General features: G+C 40.1%; 1 protein-coding gene across 6 annotated transcripts in view; it reads right to left on the bottom strand.

The window, feature by feature from the left end:
* TESK2 (testis-specific kinase 2) overlaps positions 1-24,127 on the bottom strand; it is a 125,827-nt gene that overhangs the window by 91,421 nt on the left and 10,279 nt on the right. For all 6 annotated transcript variants that reach the window (XM_005665476.3, XM_021096752.1, XM_005665477.3 and 3 more), the window contains one exon: positions 4,790-5,104. In XM_005665476.3, the coding sequence (XP_005665533.1) occupies positions 4,790-5,014 (225 nt within the window). In that variant the 5' untranslated portion in view covers positions 5,015-5,104. The remainder of the gene's footprint in view (positions 1-4,789; positions 5,105-24,127) is intronic.

The raw sequence follows: 24,127 nt of genomic DNA, 5'->3' as shown, positions 1-24,127 counted from the left end.
TGATTCAACCCCTAGCCTGGGAACCTCCATATGCCATAGTAAGCGGCCCTAGAAAAGGCAAAAAGACCAAAAAAAAAAAAAAAAAAAAAGTTTATTCAATATAAAGATAGAAGTAATCACGAGAAATGGAAACAGGTCTCTCAGTCTCTTTGTAGGCAAATTTAATTTTGGATCAAAAAAATTAAATATAGGAGCCCCTGTCGCGGCTCAGAAGAAATGAATCTGACTAGGATCCATGAGGACTCAGGTTCAATCCCTGGCCTTGCTCAGTGGGTTAAGAATCCGGTGTTGTCATGAGCTGTGATGTAGGCTGCAGACATGGCTTGGATCTGGCATGGCTGTGGCTTTGGTGTAGGCCAATGGCTACAATTTTGATTTGACCCTTAGCCTGGTAACGTCCATATGTCTAAAAGGAACAAAATAAATAAATAAATATAAAACTGTTTCAGAGTTTCCGTCATGGCTCAGCAGAAACGAATCTGACTAGCATCCATGAGGACGCAGGTTCCATCCCTTAAACCCCTCAGTGGGTTAAGTCTTAACTCCCTCAGTGGGTTAAGGATCTGGCATTGCTGTGCCTGTGGTGTAGGCCGGTGCCTGCAGTGTAGGCCGGCACCTGTAGCTCCCATTCGAACCTTAGCCTGGGAAGTTCCATATGCTGTGGATGCGGCCCTAAAAAAAAAAAAAAAAATTGGTGTGTAGGGGTTCCTTTCGTGGCTCACCAGTTAACGAACCCAACTAGGATCCATGAGGACTCGGGTTCCATCTGTGACCTCGCTCAGTGGGGTTAAGGATCTGACATTGCCATGAGTAGGTTGCAGCCGCAGGTCAGATCCTGCGTGGTTGTGGCTGTGGTGGAGGCAGCAGCTGTAGCTCCAATTTGACCCCTAGCCTGGGAACCTCCGTATGCTGCAGCTGCAGCCCTAAAGAGGAAAAAAAAAGGAAACTGGTTCACAGGACACACATAAAAAAATGTACTATCATACACAGAATAAAAAGAGAGATGGAAAAAGACATTCTGGGAAAATAATAACCACAACAACAGATAAATGTACACAGTGAGGAAGAAGGTATACAATATTGATATCAGATAAAATAGAAATCAAAGCTAAAACATTAAGTGGGACAAAAATAGAAAACTAGAATTTATAAAATATACAATCCATCTATAGTGTACAATCCAATAATAATCCTGAGCTTCTATTAATATCTACTTCACAAAATGGCCTATAAACAAATCCTGCTCTGATAGAAACACAAAGAAAAATCTATAAACACATTAGGAAAGAGTAACAGACCTTTTTCAAATAAATAGATCAATTAGACTAAATAAATAAAGCCTATGGAGTTCCCTAGTGGCTCAGCGGGTTAAGGATCCACCCTGGTTACTACTGTGGTGTGGGTTCAGTCCCTGGCCTGGGAATTTCTGCATGCTGCAAGAGCAGCCAAAATAAAATAAAACAAAGCCTATAACACTTGAACAACACAACAGCTTGATGAACTGAGATATATAGAACTTTATGCAAACAAGACAGAGAATTCATATTTGTTTCAAACACATCCGCAGCATTCAAAAAAATCTGACCACATATTACACCAAAACAAAATCTAAATATACTCCAAAAGGCAGACTTTATATATAAGCCATTTTTTCTGATCATGATGCAATTGCAAAGTAAATATCAAGCAATTACCAAAAAAACCCACTGTGTGAAAACTTTAAAATTTCATTTTATATAATTCTAAGATTAAAAAGGAAATCAAAGTAAACTACGTCTAGAAATGAGAGTACTTAAAAACTTGTGATTTGGCCAAATTAAGAGGAAATGTTAAAGGCTACATGCATATATTAGAGAACAATACTGGGAGTGTTCCCTTGTGGCTCAGTGGGTTAAGGATCCAGTGTTGTCACTGCTGTGGCACAGGTTCAATCCATGGCCCAGGAAGTCCCACATGCCTCAGGTGCGGCAAAAAAATAAAAGAATAAAATTGAAGAAGCTGAAGAAAGAACAAAATTGATCTAATAAGAAAGGAAGCAAGAGTTCCCTGGTGGTACAGGTGGTAAACAACCCAGCATTGTCACTGCTGTGGCACGGATTTGATCCCTGGCCCAGGAACTCTCACGCACCATAGGTGTGGCCAAAAAGAGGAGGAATAAAAGAAAGTAAACAAAAGAAAGTAATAAATATATGAGTAGAAAACAGAGAACCATTAACACATACAAACAGAAGATAATCAGCAGAATCAAAGGCAAGTATTTGACTTGTCAGGTTCTGCACAGGGCGGAGTTATCAGCAGATTTGGCAAACGGAGTCAGACTTCCCCTAGGATCCCTACAGAGGAGACCAATGAGACTTCACAGATGTCTCCCCAGGCCCCAGAATCAATAAGCACCAGCTCATTTTTTTAAGGCAAATTCTTTGAGAGGAAACCTAAAATAAATTTGTGTTAAGTCTGATCATAACAATGGGAAGAAGACACAAACCACAGTAGAGGAAGGAGACAGATATAGATACAGTACAAATTACACTAATTACAATTAGGTTTAGCTACAGAGGACTAAATTTTAAAAGTCCCAGGCGTTCCCGGTGTAGCACCAGTAGAAGCGAATCTGCCTAGTATCCATGAGGATGCAGGTTTGATCCCTGGCCTTGCTCAGTGGGTTGGGGGTCCAGCATTGCTGTGAGCTATGGTGTAGGTCACAGACACAGCCTGGATCCTGAGTTGCTGTGGCTGTGGCATAGGCTGGCAGCAACAGCTCTGATTCAATCCCTAGCCTGGAAACGTCCATGTGCCTCGGGTGCAGCCCTAAAAAGCAAAAAAATAATAATAATAAAATAAAATAAATTAAAAAAAATAAAACTGCTAAGATTTTTCTCTCACATAAAAGTCTGGAGGAGGCAATATAGGACCAGGCAGCTCTGCTCCTTAAAGGCCTGTAAGACACAGGCTCTGTCTAGTCGTTCTGTCACAGATGGCCTCCATTCCCAAGGTTACCTTATGATCAAAGATGTTTACATCAGCCAATATAAAGGAAGAAGGGGCAAAGAAGGAGCAAAGGAAGATTCCCAGTGGGTTACAGGATCTAGCACTGCCGCAGCTGCTGTGTAGGTCGCAGCTACGGCTCAGATTCAAGCCCTGACCCAGGAATTTCTATGTGCCATGGGTGTGGCCATTAAAACAATTGTATATTATACATATGTGGAGAAATAAGAACCCTTGTATATTGCCGATGGGCATTTAAAATGGTACAACTGCGACGGAAAACAGCATTGTGGTTCCTTAAAAAGTTAAACATAGAATAAGTGAAATGAGGGAGTCACAAAAAGACAAAACCAAACCCACATGATTCCATTTATATAGGGTATCTAGAGCACTCAAACTCATAGGAACAGAAAGCAGAAGGTTATTACCGGGAGCTGGGGGGAGAGAGAAGCGTAGAATTATTTAATGGGTACAGAGTTTCAGTTTTTCAGGATGAAAAAGTTCTGAAGATTGATTGCACAGCACTGTGAATACACTTAACACAACTTAACTGTAGACTTAAAAATAGTTAAGATAGAATTCCCCTTATGACACAACAGGTGAAAGATCTGGTATCGCTGCAGGTGTGCCTCAGGTTTGATCACATGCTGCACGTGAGACGGAAAAAAAAGACACTAAAAATGGTTAAGAGAGTGAATTTTAGTTATGTATATTTTACCGCAATTTTTTAAAAAGCTATAGACAGAATTACTACATGACCCAGCAGTTCCACTTAAAGGTAAATACCCAAAAGAAATGAAAGCAGGGACTCAAAAAGCTGCTTGTACTCCAATGTTCACAGCAGCATTATTTAAAATAACCAAAAGGGAAGTTCCAGTCGTGGCTCAGTGGGTTAACGAATCCGACTAGGAACCATGAGGCTATGGGTTCGATCCCTGGCCTTGCTCAGTGGGTTAAGGATCCGGCGTTGCTGTGAGCTGTGGTGTAGGTCACAGACGCGGCTTGGATCCCGCGTTGCTGTGGCTCTGGTGTAGGCTGGCGGCTACAGCTCGGATTAGACCCCTAGCCTGGGAACCTCCATATGTCGTGAATGCGGCCCTAGAAAAGGCAAAAAGACAGAAATAATAATAATAATAACCAAAAGGAAGAAACAAGCCAAATGCTCATTATCAGGTGAATGGATTAAGAAATGTGGTATATACACACAATGAGACATAAAAATGAAGTGAAATTGTGATATATGTTTCAACATGGACGAACCTTGAGGACGTTATGCTAAGTGAAAGAAGCCGGACACAAAAGGACACATATTCTATGATTCCATTAATATGCGGTATCTAGAACAGACACACTCAGAGAGACAGAAAGTAGAACAGACGTTAAGAGGGGATAAGGGTAGTGGGGGGAGTTATTTTTTAACGGGTACAACGTTTCTGTTTGGGAAAAGGAAAAAATTCTGGAAACAGATAGATGCTAGTTGCACAATACTATAAATGTACTTGATGCCACGGAACCGTGCACTGAAATATAGTTAAAGCGGTAGATTTATGTTATGTATATACACATGGGAGGTGGAAGAGGCTCCTATGTGAATTTTTGATCAGCATGTAGGCTTTTTATACTTAAAAGAAATAAAATGGCTTACAAGTTCACAGGTAGCTGGAGAGGTCAGGAGAGACCCCCGCTCAAGATCCACAGGACCCTGACGAGGCAAAGCCTATGTCCTAATTAAAAACAACCATCAAGTCTGCAGGGAAACTGACCATCACCAAGCCACTATGAGAAAAGCTGAGGCATCACTCACCTTGAACACTTCAGAGAAAAAGCCAGAGCCTATTTTTTCACAGGTGAAGTCATCTAAACGTGTGAGTCTGGAAAAGGCACTTATAAGAGCTCGATATGAAGAGGGCCAAACTCTTCCCACGTGGGACAGGCTCCCGTCCCCTCCGCCGCCTCCTCCTTCAAAATCTTCGAGACGCTCCACTCGTGGCGGAAATCCTGCAATTGAATTCCGTTTGCTCCGATCCATGGTCTTAATAATCACTTTTTTCCTTCTTTTAAGAACGACTTCCACACATAATAAAATTTTGTTGAGTTTTACTTCTCTTCTGGCTTGACCCTAAACAAGAGATCAGAACGGGACATTTCATTAAAACCACTAATGAATAATCAATACACGCATACCAAGAAACTATCAAAGTAAAAATACTTCCTCTTTCATGTTCTAGCTCCTGATTTTCAGATCTAAAAAACAATTTATGGCTTTACCTTCAAGTAATAGTGATATATAGGGAGAGTTTTCTCCCGGCTACGTGAGATGCCGTTAACCAGGCTTAAGTCCTAATTTTGCCCCAAATAGAACCTAACCCTCAAAAAAAAAAAAAAGGGGATATAAAGCCTAAGATATAGTCAGCCTTTACCATAAGTAGAATACAATAAAGATTATAAATTACATTCTAAAAAACAAAATAACAATGATATCTATCATTCATTGAGCAGCTACTATGTAGGAAACACAGGATAAGAGCTGTACATATGTCATGTCACTTGATTCTCAAGTAATCTATGATATAAGGATTTCACAGAGAGGTCAAGTAATCACACAGTCACTAAATGGCAGAGACAAAATGCAAGGCTGTCTGATTCAAAAGCCTGTGCTCCTGCTAATGCAATGCACAGCCTCACCTAATTTTCTCTTCTTTTGAAAAATCATTAAATCCAAATATATAAAACAAGGATGACAAATACTTTATACTCTAAAAGTATATTTTTTTATTTTTTGGTCTTTTTGTCTTTTAGGGCCACACCCACCCCATATGGAGGTTCCCAGGCTAAGGGTACGATAGGAACTATAGCCGCCGGCCTACGTCAGAGCCACAGCAATGCGGGATCCCAGCCGCAGCTGCAACCTGCACCACAGCTCATGGCAATGCCGGATCCTCAACCCACTGAGTGAGGCCAGGGATCGAACCTGCATTCTCATGGATACTAGTCAGGTTCACTAACTGCTGAGCCATGACGGGAACTCCTAAAATTATATAATTTTAAAAGAAGAAAACTAATCCAAAAACAATTTTAAAATCCACGGTTTTGTTTTGTTTTTTTTAATGGCTGCACCTGCAGCATGTGGAAGCTCCCAGGCTAGGGGCTGAATCTGAGCTACAGCTGCCAGCCTACACCACAGCCAGAGCAACATGGGATCCAAGCCACGTCTGTGACTTACACCACAGCTCATGGCAACACCGGATCCTTCTTGACCCACTGAGCGAGGCCAGGGATCAAGGCCGAATCTTCATGGATCCTAGTCCGGTTTGTTAACTGCTGAGCCACTAGGGGAACTCCCTAAAGATCCACTCGATTAAATAGCTGAGCCCAGCAGAAGTGATTATAGATGGCTCCACCCTACCTGCTACAAGATTAAGACTGAAAACACAAGCCCACTTTTTCTTCTAGCCTGTCTCTCCCTACTTCTACTTTCTTCTACAAGAATCAGTCTTATGCAAAATACAACACTGTGGTTATGCAATTACTGAAATGCTTTAGTAAATGTGATGAAAACTTAACCCAAACTACCTCTACCAGCTCCAATCATGGAGAATTAGTGGCACGGCTCCCAAGGCCGTCCTTACAACAGAGCCCTACCTCTCCAGCCGTAGCCACAAAGGCATTCTACTGAATATGGACCAGTCACATTTCCTGTCCTGGCAGTTTGGAACCTCAGCCTAGCTTCTTTCTAAAATGGAAGCCATGTGAACTTGGGAGCTGTTGGCCATGACAGTTTTCTACCATGCAGTCTGGAAGGCAGAAAAGGCCAAGGGACTCAGGCCAATTTGCAAAGAAATAAAGAGACAAGGAGTTCTTGATTTTCTTAATGAGCTCTAATCCCTGATTCCTGAGGCCTAACAGCATCCTGTTTAAAGTTCCATAAGATATCCCTATATCTTTAAAATAAATTTTTTTTTGGTTGAGTTCGTGGCATGCAGAAGTTCTGGGGCCAGGAATCAAAACGCGCCACAGCTGTGACCCAAGCCAGAGCAGTGACAAAAAAAAAAAAAAAAGGATCCTTAGCCTACTGTACCACCAGGGAACTCCCAAAATAAATTATCTTTGCTTAAGCTAGTTTCACCAGAGTCTTCACTGAAGGAAGAATAATCGGAGTCCTCAAAGAATGAAACATTTAAGTACTTCTATTGAACCTCTGCCATAAAGTGGCAGCAGATCACCATATCAAAATTTTTGCGTTATAAGGCCAAAATCTTAAAATTTTTACAGCCAGTAGAGACCACAAAGTTCATTTTTTTTCTTTTTTTTTGTCTTTTTAGGGCCGAACCCACAGCATATGGAGGTTCCCAGTCTAGAGGTCGAATAGGAGCTGTAGCCACCAGCCTACACCACAGCCACAGCAACGCTAGATCTGAGCCATGTCTGTGACCTACACCACAGCCCACAGCAATGCTGGATCCTTAACCTACTGAGCGAGGCCAGGGATCAAACCTGTGTCCTCGTGGATACTAGTCAGATTCATTTCTGCTGAGCCACGACAGGAACTCCCATAAAGTTCATTTGAGTCCATCGACAGAGGAGTGGATCAAGAAGATGTGGTACATATATATACACAATGGAATATTACTTGGCCATTAAAAAGAACGAAATACCAGCATTTTTTGCAACATGGATGGACCTAGAAATTATCATGCTAAGTGAAGTCAGCCATACAATGAGACAGCAACATCAAATGCTTTCACTGACATGTGGAATCTGAAAAAAGGACAGACTGAACTTCTTTGCAGAACAGATGCTGACTCACAGACATTGAAAAACTTATGGTCTCCGGAGGAGACAGTTTGGGGGTGGGGGGAATGTGCTTGGGCTGTGGGATGGAAATCCTGTGAAATCAGATTGTTATGATCATTATACAACTACAGATGTGATAAATTCATTTGAGTAATTTTTAAAAAGTAATAAAAAAAGAGCAAAAAAAACCATTTCATTTTATATTCAAGGAAACATAAGGACCAGAAAGCAGAAATGATTTGCCCATAGTTCTAAGTTACTTACTAGCCAAGCTAGACTTGGAACCAAGGAACCAAGGATAGTATATTTCTAAGTCTGTTGATCATCTGTTTCAAAATTTCAAAAGACGTTGTTCAAAACTCAGATTCTTGGGTCTCATCCTTGACCTGCTACATCAGAATCTCTTGGAGTGAGGCCTGGAAATATTACCAAGCTCCCCAGTGATTCTATGTACACTAAGAGTTGAAGAGATCCTCTACAGCAGGGAAGGCGAATATTAATAGCTTAAAAAAACCCAAGAATTTCACAAGCCTTTTCTCAGGCATTAACCTCAAAACATAACACCGAGGTAGGTGTGATACTTATTTTACAGAAAAAGAAACACAGGCTCAGAAGGTTAAGTAACTTGCCTAAGGATACACAGCTGGTCAAACCAGAACTGGAACCAGGGTCCACCCAGCACCAAAGCTCAAGCTTTTTCCATTTCATTATTACTGACATGAGTGTTTTTCGACTACAAGAGTTGTAAGGAGCTGAGCTAGTCATCTGGATGGAAGAGGATCAGGACTTGAGTGCAGGGGAGGCCAGGCTGAGTACAATTTGGACAGAGATAAAAAGAAACTTAATTTTAGTAAAATATAGCCAGCACTCCATATCCCAGGTTCCGCATCTGCAGATTCGACCAACCCCAGGTCAAAAATATGGAGGAGAAAAAATTCTAGAACGCATCAAAAAGCAACACTTGAATTTGCCTGCATGTGCAGGCAACTATTTACAGAGTATTTACTTTGTATTAAATATTATAAGTAATCTAGAGATTATTTAGAGTATTTGGGAGGATGTGCATATGATATATACAAATACTATGCTATTTTACATAAAGAATTTTATATAAAGAACTTTATATGTATATAAAGAATTATTTATATATATCTATAAAGAGTTATTTATATACATATATAAAGAATTCGAGCAAAAGAGGATTTTGGTATCTGGGGGAGGGTCTGGAATTAAGCCCTAGTGGATACCTAGTGGATACCTAGGGGTGGCTGTACTAAATACTAAAATTAAAACTGAATATACAATGATATCCTGCTGTGTAGCACTGGGAACTATGTCTAGTCACTTATGACGGAGCATGATAATGTGCAAAAAATAGGATGTGTACATGTATGTGTAACTGGGTCACCATGCTGTACAGTAAAAAAAAAAAAATTGAATTGGAGAAATAACTATTTTAAAAAATTTAAAAATAAAACCCTGAACATATAAAACATAGTTGCTTGCTAAATTAACTGAACAGTTTGACAGGCTTGCCATCTACTGACTTTTTCAGAGTTGTTTAGATATATTTCATTTCTTCTTTTAAATTTTTTTTTGGGGGGAGCCATGCCCACAGCATGCAAAAGGTCACTGGCCAGGGATCAAATCTGCACCACAGCTGCAACCCAAGCCACTGTAGTGACAACGCCAGGTCCTTAACCCACTGTACCACAGGGGAACCCCAAGATATACTTTGTTTTGAATGAAATACACTGTTAACCTCCACAATGCCCTCAAGGGGTCCCTGCAGGTGGCAGATCCCATTCTCTATCCTAAGGCTTGAAAGACAGAATTGACCATTTAGTTCAACAGGTCAGGTTGCACATGCTCAGCTAGATGAGAGGAAGAAAGGACGAACTGACTGCAACTCAACTGGTTTAGTTAGAGTCTATTACAAGATGCACAATAGGCTGAGGCTTCGATATTCTCATTTTGAAAAAAAAAGTTTGTATCTTCACTCATAGTACTTTTCAAGAGGAGAAAAAGTCTTTTTAAAGGTATATGCTTATAGAAACTCTTGCACTAAGCACAGGAGACCCAAACAAGGACAGTTATTTAATTTCAGCATTGTGTGTAATAAAGGCGGCAGAAACGAGCCAAAATTAGTCTGTACGAGCAACACATAAATTGTAGGATATTTTTCAATGAAATATACAGTACTTACAATGAATTAACTCTATCTAGCAATGTGGATGTATTTCAACCGCAATAATGTTGGTACTTGCACAAAAGCAGACACATAGATCAATGGAACAGGATAGAAAGCCCAGAAATAAACCCACACATTTATGGCCAATTAACCTACGACAAAGGAGGCATGACCACACAATGGAGAAAAAAACACCCTCTTCAATACATGGTGCTAGGAAAACTGGACAGCTATATGAAAAGGATTGAAATTAGAACACTCTAACACTATATACAAAAATAAACTCAAGATGGATTAAAGACCTACAAAAATGTAAGACCAGATACCATAAAACTCCTAGAGGAAAACAGGCAGAATGCACTTTGGCGTAAATTACGGCAGTATTTTTTTGCATCTGTCTCTTAGAGTAATGGAAATGAAACCAAAAATGAACAAATGGGACCTAATTAAACTTATAAACAAAATGAAAAGACAACCAATGGAGTGGGAGAAAATATTTGCAAACGATGCAACCAACAATGGCTTAATTTCCAAAATATATGTACAGCTCATACAACTCAAAAACAGAAAACCAATCAAAAAATGGGCATTAGACCTAATAGATATTTCTCCAAAGAAGACATACAAATGTCCATCAGGCACATGAAAAAATGCTCAGTATCACTAATTATTAGAGAAATGCAAATCAAAACTACAATGAGGCCTCACACCAGACGGCCATCATCAAAAAGTCTACAAAAGGCAGTTCCCACTGTGGCTCAGCAGTAATGAACCTGACTAGTATCCATGAGGACATGGATTCAATCCCTGGCCTTGTTCAGTGGGTTAAGGATGCATTGTTGCCATGAGCTGTGGTTTAGGTTGCAGATAGGACTTATATCCCGAGTTGCTGTGGCTGTGCTGTAGGCCAGCAGCTACAGCTCCAATTCAATCCCGACTGGGAACTTCCATATGCCATGGGTGCGGCCCTGAAAAAAAAAAAAAAATTAGGGAAAAATGCAAGTAATAAATGCTGGAGAGGGTGTGGAGGAAAGGGGACCCTCCTATACTGCTGGAGGGAATGTAAATCAGTGTTGTCACTATGAAGAACAGTGTAGACATTCCTCAAGAAACTAAAAATAGGCATTCCCACTGTGACACAGTGGGTTAAGAATCCAACTGCAGTGGCTCAGGTCACTGTGGAGGCACAGGTTCAATTTTCAGCCCAGCACAGTGGGTGAAAGGATCTAGTGTTGTGGAGTTCCTGTCACAGCTCAGCAGTTAACAAACCCGACTAGTATGCATGAGGACAAGGGTTCGATCCCTGGCCTCTCTTGGTGGTTAAGTATCCAGCGATGCTGTGAGCTGTGGTGTAGGTCGCAGCTGCAGCTCCAATTACACCCCTAGCCTGGGAACCTCCATATGCCACGGGTGTGGCCCTAAAAAGACAAAACAAAAACAAGAACAAAAAGGATCTAGCATTGCCACAGTGTGGTGTAGGCCGCAGCTGAGGCTCAGATTCAGTCTCTGGCCTGGGAACTTCCATATGATGCCCCATTGGTGTGGCCCTTAAAAAAAAAAAGAAAAGAAAAAAGGATAAATAACAAGGACCCTATAGCACAGGGAACTATATTCAATATCTTGTAATATCCCATAATGGAAGAAATCTGAAAGAATACAAAAGAACTTATTTACAAAACAAATAGTCACAGATTTAAAAATCAAACTTATGGTTACCAAAGGGAACATGCGGTAGAGAGAGATAAACTAGGAGTTGGGGATTAACATATACCTACTACTATATATAAAATAGATAACTAATAGATAGCACAGGGAAATCTACTCAATATTCTCTAATAACCTATATGAGAAAAGAATCTGAAAAAGAATGGACATATGTATATGCGTAACTTTTGATTCACTTTGTTGTATGTATATCGGAAACACAATATTGTAAATTAACTATACTTCAGTTTGTTTCTTTTGTTTTTTGTTTGTGTTTTTATTTTGTTTTGTTTGCTTTTCAGGGCCACACCTGCAGCATATCGAAGTTTCCAGGCTAGTGGTCAAATCAGAATGGCAGCTGCCAGCCTATGCCACAGCCATGGCAATGCAGGATCCGAGCTCCATTTGCAACCTAAGCTGCAGCTCACTCATATGGCGGTCCCTGGCCAAAGATCAGATCTGAGCCGGTTGTGACCTAAGCTACAGCTGCTGCAGCAACTCAGGATCCTTAACCCACTGTACTGGACCAGGATGGAACCTGAGTCCCAAGGCTCCCAAGACATTGCTGATTCTGTTGTGCCACAGCGAGAACTCCTGTACATTCCCTTTCTTATATTATCTTCCATCACGGTCTAGCCCACGAGATCGGACGTAGTCCATGTGCTGTACAGTAGGACCTCAATGCTAGTCCATTCTGAATGTAATAGTTTGCATCTACCAATCCCAAAGCCCCAGTCCAACCCATACCCTCCCCTCCCCCTTGGCAACCACAAGTCTGTTCTCTAGGTCTGTGAGTCTGTTTCTATTTTATAGATAGGTTCATTTCTGCCATAGTTTAGAGTCCGCATATAAATGGAATATCATATGGTGTTTGTCTTTCTCTTTCTGACTTATTTCCCTCAGTATGATAATTTCTAGTTGCATCCACGTTGCTGCAAAAGGCATTATTTTGTTCTTTTTTACAGCTGAGGAGTATTCCATTGTATATATGCACCACATCTTCTTATCCACTCATTGGTCAAGGGACATTTAGATTGTTTCCATGTCTTGGCTATTGTGAATGCTGCAGTGAACATAGGTGCTCATATATCTTTTTAAATTATAGTTTAGTCCATATATATGCCCAGGAGTGGGATTGCTGGATCATATGGTAGTTCTATATTTCGTTTTCTGAGGAACCTCTGTACCGTTTTCCATGGTGGTTGTACCAGTTTACATTCCCACCAACAGTGCAGGAGGGTTCCCTTTTCTCCCCACCCTCTCCAGCATTTGTTATTTGTAGACTTATTAATGATGGCCATTCTGACCAGTGTGAGATGGTACCTCAATGGAGTATTGATTTGCATTTTTCTAATAATTAGTGATGTTGAGCATTTTTCATGAGCCTACTACATCCTGTGACATAAATCACATAAACATTTTCTTAGGTCAGTCTCCCAAGACAATAGAAATAAAAACAAACATAAACAAATGGGACCTAATCAAACTCACAAGTTTTGTACAGCAAAGAAAACCATAAAAAAAAAAAACTCACAAAAAGACAACCTACAGAATGAGAGAAAATAGTTGCAAATGATGCTACCAACAAGGGCTTAATCTCCAAAACAACTCATACAACTCAACAACAAAAAAACCCCAACAATCCAATTGAAAAAATGGGCAGAAGACCTAAATAGACATTTCTCCAAAGACATACAGATGGTCATTAGGCACATGGAAAAATGTTCAACATCACTGAATTATTAGAGAAATGCAAAGCAAAACTGGTCAAGTTATTTTAAAACCTCTCTATACCTCCAGCTCCCCATCTATGAAATGGAAATAAAAATAGTACCTAAATCATAACAATTTATATCATTTAATCCTTACAATTACCACAGGGTTATTGATTAAATGAACAGTACCTGGTAAAAAGCAAGCATTCAAGTCCTGTTGATTATAATTACTATTGAAAGTTATATGTTTATAGTAAATGTCTAAAGCATAAACTAGAAAGCCAGACACTGAATTCATAGTAGAAGCTGCCTCAATGGAAAAAAAGAAAAATGAAATAGGGAAGAGCAATAAAGGAAACATCAATTATAGCAATAATGTTTTGCTTCCTTTTATTAAAAAATAAACCTACAACAAACAAAATGCTATGGCTGCTAATTGCTGTTGTTGTCGTTAATGAATAGCTGTTAATTCTAGGTGGTATTATATTATACTCTTTCCTATATTTAATTTTTCAATTAAAAAAAAAAGAATTTTAGAGCGTTCCTTGGTGGTCTAGTGGTTAGGACTTAGTAGTTTCACTGCTGCAGCCCAAGTTCAATCCCTGGTCTGGGAACTGAGATCCCACATCAAGCCGCTAGATGCTTCAGCCAAAAAAAAGAAAGAATTTTAAAGGGTTTTTTGGGTCTATTGCCAATACAACAGCTATGCAGTATGCTTAGGGGAAAAAAAAACCCTGAAAACAATTTGGCAAATAAATAGCATCCCAATGTGCAAGCCAAGTCTCTAGATTCTCAAATTTTTATTCTGCAACAGTTCCACTATAATTTTTGGTCCAAGAAGTATTTATATCTTAGGCTAAATACTCAAAAGCAATGGGAGAATTTCTGGATAGCCCAACTTATTCAGATCCACAAACTGAAACTATAAAAGCATGACATGACAAACACGGATATTTAACGCAGAACCCCTATTATAGCTTAAAGTAGGAATAACTACTAGACAGTTGCGGGAAGTGAGTGGTAAAAAGTACAGTCAACTTATGGGAGTTAGAACTTCAATAATCCATTTTGGAGAAGTGCTGAGCATAGGAAAACGTCCAAGCCATGACTTCTGCTCCTTTGGCCAGCACACTGAATGACCACATTTGAAATGACACCGAGTTATAAATGGCTTTCGATTTAATCTGACAAATTTAAAATAGCCATAAAAGGCAGCAAAGGTGTCTATGAAGAGACTCTAAAACGACACCCTAGGAGTTCTCTTGTGGCTCAGTGAGTTAAGGATCTGGCCTTGCCACAGCTGTGGCACAGGTCGCGGCTGAGGCACAAGTTCAATCCCTGGCCCCGGTCACTTCCAAAAATCGAAGGTGAGGCCCCCCCCCCAAAAAAGAAAAATTTTTAAATCCCACATTTTCAATTTTTTTTTAATTAAAAAAATTTTAAATCAGAAAGTACATTCTTTGAAATGTGTGAGATTTTATGCTGTTTTCAGACTCTGGAGTACCCCTCTTGGTTTGTTTATGGTATATCCTCTTTTGATACTAATAGGGCCTCTTAAAGTATACTACTGGGGGGAAGGGAACTGAAGAAACAACCACAATTACTCTCATTATAAAGAGGCTCATTGATTCAAGAGCCTACACATTGCTGATCAATTCATTTTAAGCTGTGAAAACGTGGAATTCTTCAAATGGAAACTCACATGCTGTGAGCTGCTTCACTGAAAATATCCCAGCTAGAGTCCCAGTGGTTCTCAGTTAGGGGCATGTGAAAATTTAGGGGGAAGGAGGTTTTTCTCAGGGAGGAGTTATTGTCACAATGGCGGGGGTGTGGGGTGGCATTTTAGTGGGCAGGGGCCAGGGAAGCTAAATGTCCTACAATGCACAGAACAGTCCTACACAACAAAGAATTGTCTTCCCCTAAATGCCAATACTGCCCTTGTCAAGAAACACTGTGTTAGAAAAGCTTCATCAGTTTTGTTCTTAAATCAGGAAACAGCCTTCAACAGGCTTTCAAAAATGCCAAAACCATGCTGCTTACAAAAACACAAATCATTTTTTAGTAATTGTGTTCTCAGTTCCTAATATTTAAAAACTGGGAAGTTCAAAATTGTTTATCTTTCTTTTCTGCACAGGCAGGTTTGTCTTTTCAGAGGCTAATGTTCACTTATATTGGGATTGATTGATTTTCTTCACAAAGAAGGTACAATTAAAGGCTTTGATTGGAGAAAGTAATTTGCAAAGCTATCAATGAAAAGTCTGTGAACTAAATACCCTATATCCAGTATTATATATCTTATCTTTCCAAAGCAGGAATTCACAAATTCTTTTCCAGAGAATCAAGAAACTTTTTTAGGACCAACAAGTAGACCATTTGCCATCTGAAATGCTTCCGTAAATAACAACCACCACAGCCACCATTTACCATAGGCCACGCATTCTACCAAGTATTGTTGTGTTTGCTCTCTCTAATCTTTCTGACAGCTCTGCAAGGTAGGTATTATCATCTCCAATTTAAAGAGAGAAAAATTAAAACACTGAGAGATAAAATAACTTGCCCAAATTTGTTTTTTGTTTTTATTTTTATTTTATGGGGTACACCCATGGATATGGAAGCTCCCAGCCTAGGGGTCCATTCAGAGCTGTAGCTTCTGGCCTACACCACAGCCACTGCAACATGGGATCCAAGCTGCATCTGCGACCTACACCACAACTCTTGGCAACGCCGGATCCTTAACCCCACTGAGCAAGGCCAGGATTGAACCCACATTCTCACAGATACTAGTCAGGTTCTCAACCCACTGCACCACAATGGGAACTCCATGGATTTGCCCAAATTGAAAAACTAGTGACAGACATACTCTCAGGAGTCAAATCCGCTAGCTTCAAATCCAAAAACTTCCCACTTTGGCTTATCTCCTCCAGAAAAGTTGCCAATTTCTATGAAAAAATGATTGCTTATGGAATGGGTATAAAGCTACAACTATTCGCCACCTAACAACAGAGACTAAACAGTATGTAAATGATAGCTCCTCCAGCCTTTGAATCAAAACCCTTCAGTCACTTAACTATAGAGATAAAACTTAGCTTTAGTTTAAATAGGTTTTGTTTTGTTTGTTTTGTTTTGCTTCACCCATGGAATGTGGAAGTTCCCAGGCCAGGGATCAAACCTGTACCACAGCAGTAACCTGAGCCACTGCAGTGACAATGCCTGATCCTTAACCCACTGCACCATAATGGAACTCCTAAACAGACTATTTAAAGAATGGATGCCAAGGAGTTCCCTTGTAATGCAACAGGTTAAGGATCCAGCATGGTCACTGCAGTGTCTCAGGTCACTGCAGTGTCTCAGAAAGTTGTAAAAGCATTTATAAGACAACTGGTCGATCCCTGGTCCAGGAATTTCCACGTGCTGCAGGTATGGCAAAAAAAAAAAAAGAAGAAGAAGAAGAAGCCGATAGGGAAAATATGTCAACTCCCAATTAGTTCTTCTTTTCCAATCTAATGTACAGTATTTGTTGTTTCTCACTCTTTCATTTCACAGGAATGAGGCACATGAACCTTCACAATAACACAGATGCAAATAAAATCCTGTAACATATTGAATAGCCATCAACCAACAGGTAGCAGGATCTGGCAAAGTGTCAGCCAGCAACCATCATCTTCAACATCCATCTGAATATGGGATCATGTAGGCACAGAGTTGGTAATGAAGTCTCACAGAGTGAGTAAAAAGGATTTCTGAGAATTCAGTGGACTTTGTGTGTGTGTGTCTTTTTGTCTTATCTAGGGCCACACCACGGCATATGGAGGTTCCCAGGCTAGGGGTCTAATTAGAGCTGTAGCCACCAGCCTACGCCAGAACCACAGTAACTCGGGATCTGAGCCACATCTGAGACCTACACAACAGCTCACAGCAACACTGGATCCTCAGCCCACTGAGCAAGGCCAGGGATCAAACCCAAAACCTCATGGTTCCTAGTCGGATTCATTAACCACTGCGCCACGACGGGAACTCCTCAGTGGACTTTTATACCCGAAGTATCAAGAGTAGATAAAGGGAGTTCCTGCTGTGGCGTAGTGGGTTAAGAATCCAACTGCAGTGGCTTGGGTCGCTGTGGAGGCTCAGGTTCAATCCCAGCCCGGCACAGTGGGTTAAGGATCTGGCATTGCTGCAGCTGTGGCATGCTGCAGCTGTTCCTGACCCAGAAACTTCCATATGCCATTGGTAGAGCAAAAAAAAAAAAAAAAAAAAAAAGAGTAGAAAAAGAATGCAAACATAATATCCTAATCATACTTTGTTTTCTATCATCAAAATTGCCTAATTCAAAAGAAAATAAGGATTTGTTCTGTGTAAGAGGGAGCTCAGGAAACTGGCCTTTTTCCAGAACAGGAATATAGATAAGCACATTTGCTGTATATCAAGACCAACCACATGGCAAATCCACATCACAGGTCTGCTTAGCTGTTACCCTTTCTATGGATCAACATAGCAAATACAGACACATTTCAGGATGACTGCCTAATTAAAAATAAAAGCAATACTGCTGAACTTGCCATCCTACTGTGAAATAATGAGTTGCAATTCCCATTCAATCCAAAGGTAATCTAACATAAAAACTAGCATTCTCTATTTAGTTAGCGGTGAGTATGCACAATGGCATATATTAGTGCCAGACAGATCAAAAGCCAGTTCTTAAAACTGTATTATCTCTTTTGGATAAGAATCTTATTTGCTGTTGTAATTACAATCCACCAGACCCTAGGTCATGATATAAAACAGAAACTTGGGGGAGTTCCTGTCATGGCGCAGCGGAAATGAATCCGACCAGGAACCATGAGGTTTCGGGTTCCATCCCTGGCCTCGCTCAGTGGGTTAAGGATCCGGCATTGCCATGAGCTGTGGTGTAGGTCACAGACACGGCTCGGATCTGGTGTTGCTGTGGCTCTGCTGTAGGCTGGCAGAAACAGCTCCAATTGGACCCCTAGCCTGGGAACCTCCATGTGCCCCAGGTGTGGCCCTAAAAAGACAAAAGACAAAAAACAAAACAAAACAAAAAACCAGAAACTTAGGATGAAAGTTATAAAGGCATTCATAAGTTAACTAGTCCTATCTTCTGGCCAATTCAAGAATCTCTTCTATTAAAAACATCAAAGGGGAGTTCTCTTGCAGCCAGTGGGTTAAGGACCTGGCATTGTCGGAGTTCCCATCATGGTGCAGTGATTAACGAATCCGACTAGGAACCATGAGGTTGCGGGTTCAATCCCTGGCCTTGCTCGGTGGGTTAAGGATCCGGCATTGTCATTGCAATGGCTTGGGTTTGACCTCTGGCCCAGGAACATCCATATGCTGTGGGCGCACATGCACACAAAAATCAAATGTTAACAGGGTTCCCATTAGATGCAGGGCATTAAAATGAGTGCTATAATATTTACTGAGCATTTCCGACACTCTTCCCAGTGCTTTATATTTTATATACATATGAGTCCTACAAAGTAGATACCACAGTTGACCCTTGAACAGCGCGAGGGATTAGGAGCTCTAACCCTCGGTGACTAACATACAACTTATAGTCAACCCTGCGTGGATACATGGTTTCCTGGTTCCTTAGTATCCAACCAACCTCATATCATGTAATGCTGTAACATTTACGATAGAAAAAAAATCTGTATAAATGAACCTGAGCAGGTCAAACCCGTATCATTCATGGGTCAGCTGCATTATTATTCATGTTTTACAAATGTGGACACAAAGACATGAGGGAATTAGTTAACTTGTCGAAATGCTCAAAGCTCAGAAGTGGTAGAGCCAGAAATTCAAATCCGGCACTTGTACTGTTAATCACTACACTACTGCCTCTGGGAGGACATAGGAAACTGAATAAAACACGACTCCACCCTCTAGGAGTCTCCATCTCAGCCTCCCAGGAAAGACACGTGTAAATCAATAATACAATATAGGAGTTCCCATCGTGGCTCAGCGGTAATGAACCCAACTAGTAACCATGAGGATGCAAGTTTGATCCCTAGCCTTGCTCAGTGGGTTAAAGATCTGATGTTGCCGTGAGCTGTAGTGCAGGCTGCAGATGTGGCTTGGATCCCACATTGCTATGGTGCAGGCTGGCAGCTGCAGCTCCCATTTGACCCCTAGCCTGGGAATCTCCATATGCCGTGCCATGGGTGCAGCCCTAAAAAGACAAAAAAAAAAAAAAGTATAAACACCATACGATTCCCTTATATGTGGAATCTAAAAAAATAAACCAGTGAATGTTTTATTTTATTTTATTTTTGTCTTTTTGCCATTTCTAGGGCCGCTCCCACGGCACATGGATATTCCTAGGCTAGGGGTCAAACTGGAGCTGTAGCCACCGGCCTACCCACAGCCACAGCAACGTGGGATCCAAGCCGCATCTGTGACCTACACCACAGCTCACGGCAACGCCGGATCCTTAACCCGCTGAGCAAGGCCAGGGATCGAACCTGCAACCTCGTGGTTCCTAGTCGGATTCGTTAATCACTGAGCCACGACAGGAACTCCAAATATTTTTTAAAAAAGAAACAGACTAGCATATAGAGAACAAACAACAGTGGTTACCAGTGGGGAAAAGGAAGAGAGGAGGGCAGGAAGGCAAGGGTAGGGGATGAAAAGGTATAAACTACTGTGTATAAAATAAATAAGTTACAGGGATACATTACACAGCACAGGGAATACAGCCAAAATTTTATAACTATAAATAGAGTATAACCTTTAAAAACTGTGACTCACTATATTGTACACCTGAAGTATATAATATTGCAAATCAACCATATCTCAATTTAAAAAAAAAAAGGTGAACAAATGGACACAGACGGTGCAAGAGATGACTCCAAGTTTAACCAGGGTCCTTCCCATGTTTCTGGTTTGGGTGATTGGACGAATGACTAGGCATTCACCAAAAGCAAAAGACTGGTCAAAAGATTCCAGTTCTAATCTTACTGAATTGGAGGTGCCTGAAGCAATAGCAAGGGACAACGTCTAGGAAGCAGTTAGAGACACCACGGGGAGCTTGGGAGCGAAGGCTAAACTGGAGATGCAGACTTGAAAGTCATTAGCACGTACATATATTCTAAAGGTTCCCAAAGTGGAGAAATGAGTGAAAGATCATATTTACTGAGTCGCTGCTATATGCCAAAGCCCAGTCTCCTTCCTAGGTCCCTAGATGATATCTGATAAGAAGCCAAGGGAACACATACAAGGCAAAAAAGAAACAACACAGGTAAGAATAAAACAAGAGAAAGAATGTCACACAAGCCAAAGGTTGAAATGACAAACATATATAAAATGTCAAAAAAAAGTCAAATAATACTAAAAAAAAAAAAAAGTGTCCACTGGATTGGACAGTACAGAGGCCAGCATTAGCTCAGCCTACTGAAACAGCACCACTAACAAAGAGCTCACTAATCAGCTTGTTCTATTATTGGAAAGGTCTGATTATTACAAAGCTTCTTCTATCTAAGGAAAGAAAAGCACAGAAAAAGCACAGCACTATATTCAAATTCCAACTCTGAAGCAGAATTAAGAGTTATAACAACTAATTACAATAATGATACTCAACTGGAACTTGATTTGAACAAATGAGCTATAAAAGACAACTAGGAAAATTTTAATAAAGACTACTATTAGCTGATAGCAGAAGCTGATTAGTTTTGTTGTATGATAATGATATTAAGATCATTTAAGACATTTTTGGAAATGCATACAGAAATAGAAATAAAATATGTCTATTTGTACTAAAATATATCAGAAAAAAAGATGTAGCAAGTTTTACAAAATGTTAATAATTGTTATATACAGGTGATGGGTTATTACATTTTTCTCATAATAATAACAAAAGCAAAAACGGCTTCAGAAACAAAAGATGATAAACTTTTTGTCATTTAAAAAAAAAATTCAGCAAACACAGCAGAGCCCTCACAAACACCAGCAATAGAAATGAAAAAATCAGAATTCCCGCTGTGGCACAACACAATCAGTGTTGTCTCTGCAGTGCCAGGACACAGGTTCAGGACAGTGGGTTAAAGGATCTGGTGTCGCCACAGTGTGGCTCAGAGCTGATCCCTGGCCTGGGAACTCCAAATGCCATGGAGTGGCCAAAGGATAAAAGAAAGGAAAAATAAAATGGTCTTATGTTGTATGAATGAGTTCTTGCTGTTTGGGATAAAATTCCTAATAAAGTAGTGCAGGTATATTCAAAAAATGTTCTTTCTAAAACAGTTTAGAGGGAAGAGCAGATGATATACCATGGCAAACTGTGCTAGATAATTCAACAAAAATCTAGTGATGGCAAAAATGCTGAGATTAAGAAAACATAAAATTTTGTGAAATGAGAATAGGAAAAAAGTAATTTTTCTAAAGTAACATGTTGTTACATATTATTTAAAATGTATTTGTGTGACCAAAATAAAGTTTAAAATATTCTGATTCATTTCCATCCTGGCTCAGCCAAAACGAATCTGACTAGCATCCACAAAGGATGCAGGTTTGATCCCTGGCCTCGCTCAGTGGGTTAAGGATCTGGCATTGCTGTGGCTGTGGTGTAGGCCAGTGCAGCTACAACTCTGATTAGACCCCTAGCCTGGGAGCCTGGGAACCTCTATATGCCACAAGTGTGGCCCTAAAAATCGACAAAAAGAAAGAAAAGAAAAAAAAAAAAAAAAGGAGGGGGGATAAAAAATGTAAAATTTTTAAAAAATAAAATAAAAAATTCTGATTCAAGTTTTCTGGTGGCTTGGCAGGTTAAGAATCCAGTGTTGTTGCTGCTGTGGCATGGGTTCCCTTCCTGGCCTAGGAACTTGTGCATGCCAAGGGTGCAACAAAAAAAAAAAAAAAAAAAAAAAAAAAAAAAAATTCTGACTTAACTTGGTAGCTGAATGATACTGGGCATGTCACTTACTTTCTCCCTTAATTTATAAAACAGAGATAAATATTATAGTAAAAATGAGTTCCCTTTCCTCTCTATCCCCCACCCCAACCTTAATCCTAGTTCTGGATGCTTCAAGTATACAACAAATTAAGTCTGCTTTTTTTCTTCTTTATGATAGCTTTCCAGTGACCAAGTGCTCCCCAAGGCAAATATACACACATCTTCGGGGCTTCTCATGGAGCATGGCATCGAGAGCTCTGTGGGTGTCTTCTTTAAAGTTTAGCCTTAATTTCCTTCCAAGCTGTCAAAGCCCCTCTAAAACACGACAGCAAAAAATGTACGTAATATTACATATATGATCTAACTAGGCCAGAACTGAGTAGGACTATTATTTCCCATAATCCGGAGATGAGAAACATAGTTTCTGATCTTCACATACACTACATGTATCTAAAATTGTGTATGCTGGAACATGAAGCTTGACACAAGATAAACTGATATTGGACCCCATTCAAATAAACTAGGATGCTAGTACTCTGAATTTCCAAGACAGTCTCTTTTTTCTGGGGAAGGGGGGAGAATGGAGGTGGGGACATGCCCACAGCATATGCAAGTTCCCAGGCCAGGGATCGAACCTTCACCACAGCATCAACTGAAGCCACAACAATGACAACACCAGATCCTTAACCTGCTGTACCACAAGAGATCTCCCAGGATAATCTCCATTTTGATAAATTTCTCTATTTGATTTTTTTTTTCTATCTTTTTAGGGCAGCACCTGCCGCATATGAAGGTTCCCAGGCTAGGGGGTGGATCAGAGCTGTAGCCACTGGCCTACACCACAGCCACAGCAACTCAGGATCTGAGCTGCATCTGCAATTACACCACAGCTCCGGCAACACTGGATCCTTAACCCACTGAGCAAGGCCAGGGATCGAACCTGCATCCTCTTGGATACTAGTCAGATTTGTTTCCCCTGAGCCGTGAGGGGAACTCCTTCCCTATTTGATTTTTAAGAAGACTTGAATATGACCACCTAGGTCAGATAAGCAACCCATCTTTTGTGACACAGTGAGCTAGAAGGCTATTTCAGAGACTGGGAAAGAAAGCAATCAAGAGAAAAGAAGAAGTTAGACTCCTGGGGTTAGAGCAGGCTGTTCTATAGCTGACATTACAAAGGTCAAAGGAGGAATCTGATAAAAAGAAAAACAAAATGAATAACATGAATTATTCACCAAAAATATGTTTCATTCAACCTTATTTCTCTCTCGAATGTATGATTTCCACTCAAGGGAATATTTTTTTTGTTTGTTTAAATATATAATGGGAATATTTTATAGCCATTAAAAGTGAGTTACTACAAGCATACAAAAGATAAATGTAAAAGAATATTAACTTACATGTTGTCAGAAACAGAAAAAAACTGGAGACAATCTAAATATCCATTGACAGGAATAAGTTAAATAAACTATAGTACATCCAAATAATGTAGTATATATCCTTAAAAGAACAAGGTAGGCATTCCCTGGTGGCCTAGCAGTTAAGGATCCAGGCTTGTCACTGCTGTGGCTCAGATCACCGCTGTTGTACAGGTTTAATCCCTGGCCTGGAAACTTCCACATGCCAGGAGAGTGCACAAAAAAATAAAGAAATAAAGAGAAAAAGAACAAGGTAAATTCTATAAATACAGGCATGTCCAAGTGTCACTATTAAGTGACAGCAGGAAGCTGCAAAATAGAATCTATAGTGCAATCTTATTTTTGAAATATAGTAGTAAACATTAGTGTACATCTAAAAAAAAATCACTTCTTCATCTTGTATCACTTTTGTTTAAAA

This window comes from Sus scrofa, chromosome 6 (genome assembly GCF_000003025.6).
Source record: "Sus scrofa isolate TJ Tabasco breed Duroc chromosome 6, Sscrofa11.1, whole genome shotgun sequence".
NCBI lineage: Eukaryota > Metazoa > Chordata > Mammalia > Artiodactyla > Suidae > Sus > Sus scrofa.
Note: the sequence above shows the minus strand (reverse complement) of the source record. Positions and strands in the feature narration are given on the sequence as shown.